This window comes from Colossoma macropomum, unplaced genomic scaffold (genome assembly GCF_904425465.1).
Source record: "Colossoma macropomum unplaced genomic scaffold, Colossoma_macropomum, whole genome shotgun sequence".
Lineage (NCBI taxonomy): Eukaryota > Metazoa > Chordata > Actinopteri > Characiformes > Serrasalmidae > Colossoma > Colossoma macropomum.
In genome coordinates, this window is record NW_023495351.1 from 622,056 (window position 1) to 631,722 (window position 9,667).

Here is a 9,667-nt window from a genome sequence, read left to right on the forward strand (position 1 = left end):
ATTCTACAGTCTACAGAGTGATTCTAGAGTCAGGACAGTGATTCCAAAAAAATCCTATTAAAAAACCTTAAAAAACAGTTTCTGTTGGATCCTAATGGTTTTGTAATGTGTTTTGGCTTTTTTAATGGGTTAATATCACAATGTAAAGGATCCTAATGGTTTAACAGCTGACCACTGACTGATTTCAGATGACAAAAAAGCAATTTCAGAAGCAAAAGAGTCATTCCAGAGGCAAAAAAGTGATTCCAAAGGCAAAAAGCAAGAGCCAGAGGCAAGAGTGCCATCCCAAAAACACATTCCAGAAGTAGAAGAGCAATTTCAGAAGCAAGAGAGCCATTCTGAGGGCAATATAGCAATTTCAAAAGCAAGAAACATATCAGTGAAATCTGTAAATACAAAAAAAAAAAGAAAAACTGCCTGAGTAATATATTTACATCACAATTAATGTAAATATAGTAGTAGTAATCTTTACATTTAGCTTAATCTAGAAAACACTGAACAAGCTGAGCTCAACCTGATTTTATGCCTCTGCATCTGAAATCCAGAACGGTGCTTCTTTATCTGGTGGAAGGAATTGTCAATGTTAAAGCATATTTTATAGAACTTTCATTTGTTTTGCTCTTTTTGTTTATTTTGCAGAAATGTTGTACAAAAGTAATAGATCACTGCAGGTCGTGTGTTGTGGTGAATATGATGATCTACTGTACTCATTTTCAGCTCATACCTGCAACCAAAATAGCCATCATGCTATTAACGCACTCCCTGTCATGTTCTATTGCTTAAAGGGCCCATATCATGGAAAAAGTCAATTTTCTTCACTTTTTATGGAATTATAGAGTTTTAAAACATATTGTTCACTCTCCAGTACATGCAGTCCATGTACAGAATCTAAACTGTAAAAGCAACCTTTTTAGAATTCATTGTTTTTTTATGTCACAACAACCAACTCATCTACAAATATCCACCTAGAGCTGTATAGCCCCACCCACTCACACTAAAATTATAAGGAGTGTTTCAGTCCGAACTGCTTTTTAAATAAGGAAAAATACAAGGCAGCCAATCAGAACAGAGGTCATTTACAACCCCATTTCCAAAAAAATTGGGACGTTGTACGAAATGTAAATAAAAACAAAATGCAATGATGTGTAAATTATTTAAACCATATATTTCATTAAAATAGTATAAAGTCAACAAATCAAATGTTGAAACTGAGAAATTTTAATGTTTTTTTGAAAAATATATGCCCAATTGGTGCCGACAACACGTTTTAAAAAAGTTGGGACAGGGGGCATGTTTACCTCTGTGTTTGATCACTTTTTCATTTTAACAAACTCTGTAAGTGTTTGACTGCTATCCGCCGAATGACAGCTGGGATAGGCTCCAGCACCCCACCGCGACCCAGAAGGATAAGCGGTTTAGATGATGGTTTTTATGGTTGTAAGTGTTTGAGAACTGAAGAGACCAATTGCTGTTTTGAAAGTGATATGTTTTCCTATTCTTGCTTAACACAGAATTACAGCTGCTTAACAGTTCGGGGTCTCCTTTGTCGTATTTTACATTTCATAATGTGACAAATGTTATCAGTGGTGACAGGTCTCGACTGCAGGCAGGTCAATTTTGCACACAGCCTCTTTTACGACGGAGCAAATACATGCAGAATGTGGTTTTACATTGTCTTGCTGAAATAAGCAAGGCCTTCCCTGAAAAAGATGTCGTCTGGATGGCAGCATCTGTTGCCAAAACATGTATATATCACTCAGCATTGATGGTGCCTTCATAGATGTGCACGTCACCCATGCAATGTACATTAATGCACCCCTATACAATCATGAATACTGGCTTTTGAACTGTGCACAGATAATAAGCTGAGTGGTCTTTAGCTGGGTGGACACAATATTCATGATTTCCATAAAGAATATTAAATGTTGATTTGACAGACCACAGGACACTTTTCCACTTCCCCTCAGACCATTTTAAATGAGCTTAGGCCCAGAGAAGACGGTGTTGTTTCTGGATCCTGTTTACATGTGGTTTCTTCTTTGCATTTTAGAGTTGTAACTTGCATTTGTGGATGCAGTAATGATCTGTTTTCACAGACAGTGTTTGTTTTTCAGAAGTGTTTCTGAGCCCATGCAGTGATTTCCACCTGCCTTTTGTTGCCCCGTCCCAACTTTTTTAGAATGTGTTGTTGGCATCAAATTTAAAATGGGCTTATATTTTTCAAAAAACAATAACATTTCTCAGTTTTAACATTTGATATTTTGTCTTTGTTCTATTTTCAATGAAATATGGGGTTTAAATGATTTGCACGTCATCGCATTTTGTTTTTATTTACTTTTTTACCTAGCATCCCAACTCTTTTGCAAATGGGGTTGTACATTTACATCACACTTAAAGGCACAGTAACCAAATGGCCTATTTAATTTTAAAGGGATAAAGAGAGGTTGGAAAATGGTCATGCAAAAATGAACTATGATGGTTTGGGTACCATCACAAAGGGGAAAAATACAAGAAAAATGTCATGTTTTAATGCATCCTGGGTATTGTAGTGAGAGAACATTTATGAATAAGAACACCAAAAGGATACAAAATCATAAATTCTGTCAAACTAGCTGAGAGATACAGAATATTACACTATACAACTTACAACAGACAGTAGTTTTACGCTGACCTGCTCCTTTAACAAAGGCTCCATATGTGTTGCCTTTAAAAACTGGCCAGATGGTGGCACCATATAGGCAGAATTTTATCATGCTGGAGATTGAGCTGTGAGTCAAAGCCTTCCTACCTGAGCAGGTAACATACCAGTTTAGTCACACCCTGAGGCTAAAAACTTGCATAACTGCTTCCTGAAAGTCGTCCACCCGGCAGTGTACAGTCTCTGGGAGTGTCCGTGTGCCGCTCACAACTTTTAACTGACAGTTTTCAGCTTTGCCCCCTTCACCGAATTTCCCCCCAAAATGACAGACCAGGGACTCACTGAAGTAGATACCAAACCGGACTGTAAAGCGACAGACCAAAGTCTCACTGAAGATGATACCAAACCAGCTTGTAAACTGACAGACCACGGACTCACTGAAGAAGATATTAAGGCGGCATGTAAGGAGGGAAATCCAATCACTAAAGTAGGTAACTGGCTACACTTTAATCATATTTTCAGACAGTGGAGCTCAAACATCATTTCTTTTAATTATTTCTGACAGTAATAAGCTGCAAAATAGTACTTGATTAGAAACACTTTGTGCTTCCACCCACTGGCCGCTTTATTAGAAACACCTACCTTGTACTTCCACTCACTGGTCACTTTATTAAGAACACCTACCTTGTGCCTTGTGCTTCCACTCACTGGTCACTTTATTAGAAACACCTACCTTGTACTTCCACTCACTGGCTGCTTTATTAGAAACACCTACCTTGTGTTTCTACTCGTAGTGGTCCATTCTCAGCACAGTTTTACACGCATTAGTGTCACTGCTAGACTGACAGTGGACCACCACCCAGAAACTGACCACTGAGGAAGAACTAGTGGATGAACAACACAAACTGTACATCAACAGATGAGCTAAAAGAGAGGGGTTTCTGAAAAAAGTGGATAGTTTGTGTGTAACAACAACTGTGCCTAAAGTTCTCTCTCTCTCTCTCTCTCTCTCTCTCTCTCTCTCTCTCTCTCTCTCTCTGTAGGATTATATGATGCAGCAGACCATGCTAAGGGTGAAGGATCCTGTAAAATCACTTGACTTCTATACACGTATCTTGGGCCTCACGTAAGTTCCAGTATTTAACTGACTATGGCCATAACAACACAATCAGTAGACTGCAACATCTCCTCCACTCTATTAAACGGAGTTAACAGTAAACAGTAAACAGAGTTATTCAGAGTGGTTTGATGTGAAATGGTTCAGATTTCTTTACAGTGGTGGTGATAGGAACCAGGGCTCGCCATGACTACAACACAAATATAGACATTTTATTTACTATCCAAAACCACCAGTGAACCTACACGAGTCTTCTCAGTTTTATATGGAATGAATCATGGTAAAATTGTGGAAAATCTGAAATAATAAGTTTTCTTTGGGGACAATGTTGCCTTGCACATGTCCCTTCATCGTGAATGGTTATAAAAATAAGTTTTAGGCCAAAAGTCTTCTCTGTTAAACAGTGTCTCAGACGTCCAGCGGTGTATTCATTACCATTTCATGTAGTAACTTTCTGTGAGGGAGCTTTAAGAGGTGGACATCTGGTTCCTATCACCACCACTGTGAACAATTCTGACTCAATAAGTTTCTGTAGAACGGAGCATTTCGCACCAAACCACTCTGAATGACTCTGTTTACATATTAAGCTCCAGCTCACAGCAGTGTTTTGTGCCTGACTCGTTCCAGATTGCTGCAGAAGATTGATTTCCCCTCCATGCACTTCACGCTGTATTATCTTGGTTATGAGGATAAAAAAGAAGTCCCTCAAGAAGTGAAAGAGAGGACAGCCTGGACGTTTTCCAGACGAGCCACCATTGAACTTACTCAGTATGTTCCCTGCATGTTGTGATCACTGAGTAACTAAACCAAACTCTTATGTTTTACATTCTTTCATGATAAATCCAGCAGATAACTATCCAGCAGAGCTCAAAACATCTCAAAATTCTTAAAGTTTTTTGTCCTGAGGCCTTGGCATCTTATCCTCGTTCTGTCTCTGATAGTAACTGGGGATCAGAAGCTGATGAACGCCTTCTCTATCACCATGGAAACACACAGCCTAAAGGCTTTGGTGAGTTTATGACTTTAATTTAGAGCCTTTCAGTTTCCATGCTGAGGACAATTAACCTCTTAATATCTCATACTAAGGTTTATTATTCAGAAACTACAGGAACTTCAGTGCAAACTGGCTGAGCTATTCTTAGGTTATCTTAGGTGTGTAATAAAACTTTCAACCTGCCGGTGGGCCCTGGGCATTTAAGGGGTTAATAAAAACAATGAATCAGGAAAAAATACCAAAAAACATATATTTCTATGATTAAATACTCTGGCATTTAACAGTCCAGTGTTCCCTATGCCAAACATACTATATTCAACTAATAAAGATCCTTAAAATTACAATAAGAAATGCACAGCACTGCGCTAGAGTCGTTTATCTGGGCAGTAGGAGTTTGTTTGTTTAAAAACACTGACATTAGAATACATGACAATAAAACAAATAAACAATCCATTGTGATTGTTCTGTGTGTGAGAGTGTTAACCCACAGGCCCACCTTCAGGGGGTCATTTTAGGGGGCAATGCCCCACCAGCCCATTGTCATGCCCCACTAAACTCTCTATTTTTTACATGCTTCTTAATACTATTTTATTTGATTTTCTATTTTATTGTCTTTTATCTTTAGCACTTTGATTTTTTGCAACTATCTCTGCAAATGCCTTTCTGAGGTGCTAGATCTCAGAACGTTATAAGCTTTATTATTTATTATTATTTTATTTTTGTGTTTGTGTGAAACACTTTGAATTACCGCTGTGCACAAAATGTGCCATACAACAAAAACTTGCCCTGTCTTGCCCTCTATAGCAGCAAAAAATAAAGTGAAGCTAAACTTTGGAGCACGGCATACAAACGGCTACATCGACTGGGTGCGTTCAGACAGTGGAGCGCATTACATTTAAAGCCCCATTATATCTGTAAGATTCTACTTGTTCCATCGTGGATTTCAGTAGTTTCTAAGTTGAATGATGTCCAATTTAAGTGGATAAGCTCCACTTTTCATGTGATAACTAGCTCACTTTAATGAAATATATGTTTGCTTGCTGGTTGAGGTGTTCAGGTGACCCCTCCATTTGAGAGGCAAGCATGAATTCATAATGTAACTTCATAATCAAGCGCACTCAGCTGCATCACTCAGGTTTAATACTGGAGAGCATTGAAGTTGGAGCAGAGAAACTTTAGAAACCTTTGACTTAAAGTCAGCAACACGAAGACGCAGAGAATAGCCAAGACATAAGAGAACTGATGTGGTTTTATTAGCAAAGAGTTTTATTGTAGGCTGTTCACAAAGACGCGCACGCTGTGTTCACACTATCCTATTGCATGATGCCACGTATTTTTGCAAGATAATTTTAGCCGTTTGTCCAATTGTTATTTGGTTGTACTTCTTATGGGAGCCACCAAACTTCTCATCAGCTTCAATGTGCAGTTTTGATGAATGAGGATCATTATGTTGTAATATATTGCCTAAATAGTGCCTTTCAGTATATGTATATTATATGTTCTATTAAATAGAACCACTGTTTTCTAAAAAGTTTTTTACTGATGTTATATTTGCTCTATTTCTGTAGGTCATATAGGCATTGCTGTTCCAGATGTATACGCTGCCTGTAAACTCTTTGAAGAGCTGGGGGTTACATTTGTGAAGAAGCCAGATGAAGGTGGGTCCTTATTTTACAGACGGAAACCTTCCCCCTTCAGCACTACATCCTTCACACATTCATCTCTATCAGGCAGTAGTTTAGATGCCCTCAAGGTGCATCAGATAGGTTTGGTGACGTGGATGTAACTTTGTTATTGTATAATGTTAGTGTATTTTAGTTCTGTTAGTTCTAAAGGATTTTAAAGGGACTACACTTTCAAAAAGTGGTCGGAACAAAATTGAGTATAAAAAAGAACAGGATGCACGTTCTTAGCTTCCCCAGTGTAAATTGTACTCGTGGTGTAAAGCATTTCGTCACTGTAGGAACAAAACCTCGGATCTCCAAAACGGTAACTTTACAGTAGAAGGGAAAAAACATTCTTAATGTAATGGAAGTCAATGTAAAAAGATTTTAGGTAACACTTTATTTGGAGTGGTCCTTTGTAGATGATTAATCAACTCTTAACAGATTATCAGTAACACATCAACAACATATCAGTGAAGTATCCGTAAAGAAGCATCTGAATACATTAAGATAATTGTCTTAAAAATTTACTGTTGATACATTTCTGACATTAAGTAGATGTATTGTTAAAATGTTACTTTTACCTAACCCTAACCCTGGCCTTAATCCTAAACCTAAACTCATCCCAAAACCTAATTCTAACCCTCACTCAGGCCCTAATCCCAACCATAACCTGAATCACAACCCAAAACTTAATTCTAACCCTCACCCTGGCCCTAATCCTAACCCTAACCTTAACCTCAACCCAAAACCTAATCCAAACCCTCACCCTCGACCTAATCCTAACCCTAACCTTAACCTCAACCCAAAACCTAATCCAAACCCTCACCCTCGACCTAATCCTAACCCTAACCTTAACCTCAACCCAAAACCTAATCCAAACCCTCACCCTCGACCTAATCTTAACCCTGACTTTAACCTCAACCCAAAACCTAATCCTAACCCTCATATGTTTCTGACCTGTTACTGAGAGTCTGTAACATCTAAAAGGACACTCAAAATAAAGTGTCACTCAAAATAAAGTGTCACCTTGTGACTTTTTTCTAAGTAATTTTGAACCAGGTCGTTTGGTCCATTCATCATGACATTTTCACACTGTGCAAATGGCACCTGGATTTTTATAATTTATATAGAGCAATGAAAAACAATAAAAATGGAGACATGAGGTTTTGTTCCGACAGTAGCGACTTTCAATATAATATAATAATAATTACAGTGCACTCACAGACTACAGTAGAAAATGAACCACAATAATCTTCGTATATTCTAGCCTGATCAAATGTAGATTTAAAAACACCTATCAATCTAACATTCCTAATATTTTCTGAAATGCTTTAGAGCTCTGTAGGAAAATCTTCCACCAACTAAGCTGTAAGAGATCCGGCAATCTCAGGAAAAAATGTACCTTACCCCAACTCACTGTGGCAGTACCCCTCTTGTTACTGGGGTGGTACCCTCAAGGGTTCATCTCAGTATCTTTAGTCAAGGAACATAATGGTACCATAATCCATTGAAATTTTTTTTTATAAATTGCATTGACTCCATTCACCCTGTCTTGTCTCCAGGCTTTTTATTTTACCGTTCTGTTTTCAAACATTACGCTATGAAAAGGTGGGCTGCTGCTCTCTCAACTAGTAGGAGCCAATTTAGAGGGACAGCAGAGTGACCAACCTGTGATTCTCTTCATGTTTTTTTGTGTTTACACAGGCACGATGAAGGGACTAGCATTCATTCAGGACCCAGACGGCTACTGGATTGAGATTCTGAGTCCAAACAATATGGTTTCTCTGACCTCAGAGACAGAGAGACCCTCAGCTACCCAGAGTGAAACATCAGACACAGTGTGACAGCTTTAGTAGCCTAGCCCTAAAAATACGAGGTCTCAGTCAGGACCTCAGTCAGGTCTCAGGCATCATATAACACAGTTTTAATCTGTTACAGTGAGTCTGTGAGCTCACCTGCTTAGTGTTATGTGACTGGAACTGATATTATTTATGTACCATAAAGTGTAATGTAAGTCTATGGATTTTGCAAATGTGTGCATCATTTCCAACATGTAAGAAAAACTGTTTTCATATTATCATTGTTTTAGATATATGGATATTTAAACTATTGGGCTGAACCTCACACATTACTGTGATGTGATATGGAAACTAAAACACTCTGCATATGTTTTTGCTCTATGAATGGCAAGTGAAGAATGGCAAGAGAATTATTATACACTATCTGGACAAAAGTACAGGGACACCTACATGTTACACCTACAGAAGCTTTCATGACATCCCATTCTAAATCCATAGGTATTAATATAGAGTTGGTCCCCTCTTTGCAACTATAACAGCTTCCACTCTTCTGGGAAGCTTTCTACAAGACTTTGGAGTGTGTCTGAGAATCTTTGCACATTCATCCAGAAGCGCATTTGTGAGGTCAGACACTGATGTTGGACTGGAGGGCCTGGCTCGCAATGTCCATTCTAGTTCATCCCAAAGGTGTTTGATGGGGTTGAGGTCAGGGATCTGTGTGGGCCAGTCAAGTTCTTTCACACCAAACTCCCCAACCATGCCTTTATGGAGCTTGCTTTGTGCACTGGGACACATTCATGCTGGAACAGAAAAGTGTCTTCCCCAAACACAGAATACGTTTCCACTGCTCCAGAGTCCAGTGGCGGTGTGCTTTACACCACGGCGTGCTGTGGCAGAGGTGGTATCCTATAAAAGGCACGGACCTCATCAGTACCATCCATTCTAATGCCAGTGTTTGTCTATGGAGACTGCAAGGCTATGTGCTTAATTTTATCCACCTGTTAGCAATGGGTGTGGCTAAAACACCTGAACTCAATAATTAGGAGTTGCATCCCAATACTTTTGTCCATATAGTGTATCCAACAAAAGTTATGTGTATGAACTGCATTTTCTTGTGTTTTCCTGCTTTAAGGGTACCTCACATTTCATGTAATTCATTTGAAATGCAACAAATTGTATATTTCACTACTGCATTCTTTTTTCAGGAGCCCAACTAATGTATTTTAATAAATCTATTCATACAGCTATCACATACAAAGCAATAAAAATATTAAAAATAAATAAATATTATTAACATAATAATAATAATAATAATAAGAAGAAGAAGAAGAAGAAGAATATACTCTGCTATTTAAATATTTGTTATTCAGCATGAACTGATACACTGTAGATTGCAATGTTAGAAACTACACTCAAAAACATAAATCAATGGTTTGTGTAAAATTATTTTAA

At 38.2% G+C, this 9,667-nt stretch overlaps 1 protein-coding gene across 1 annotated transcript; it reads left to right on the forward strand.

Moving 5' to 3' along the window:
* The first annotated feature begins 2,833 nt into the window (after nucleotides 1-2,833).
* On the forward strand, nucleotides 2,834-8,260 carry LOC118801869 (lactoylglutathione lyase-like). The gene is made up of 6 exons (XM_036562261.1): nucleotides 2,834-3,125; nucleotides 3,682-3,764; nucleotides 4,383-4,523; nucleotides 4,697-4,764; nucleotides 6,318-6,407; nucleotides 8,121-8,260. Exons 1-6 carry the CDS (start codon nucleotides 2,961-2,963, stop codon nucleotides 8,258-8,260), a joined length of 687 nt encoding a protein of 228 aa, XP_036418154.1. The 5' UTR covers nucleotides 2,834-2,960.
* The last annotated feature ends 1,407 nt before the right edge of the window (nucleotides 8,261-9,667 follow it).

Excerpts from the sequence above, each read along its gene's own strand:
- LOC118801869 (XM_036562261.1), top strand. The coding sequence starts at position 2,961 with ATGACAGACCAGGGACTCACTGAAGTAGATACCAAACCGGACTGTAAA. Across the intron at positions 3,126-3,681 it reads AGGGAAATCCAATCACTAAA|GATTATATGATGCAGCAGAC; the intron begins GTAGGTAACTGG and ends CTCTCTCTGTAG. Across the intron at positions 6,408-8,120 it reads TGTGAAGAAGCCAGATGAAG|GCACGATGAAGGGACTAGCA; the intron begins GTGGGTCCTTAT and ends GTGTTTACACAG.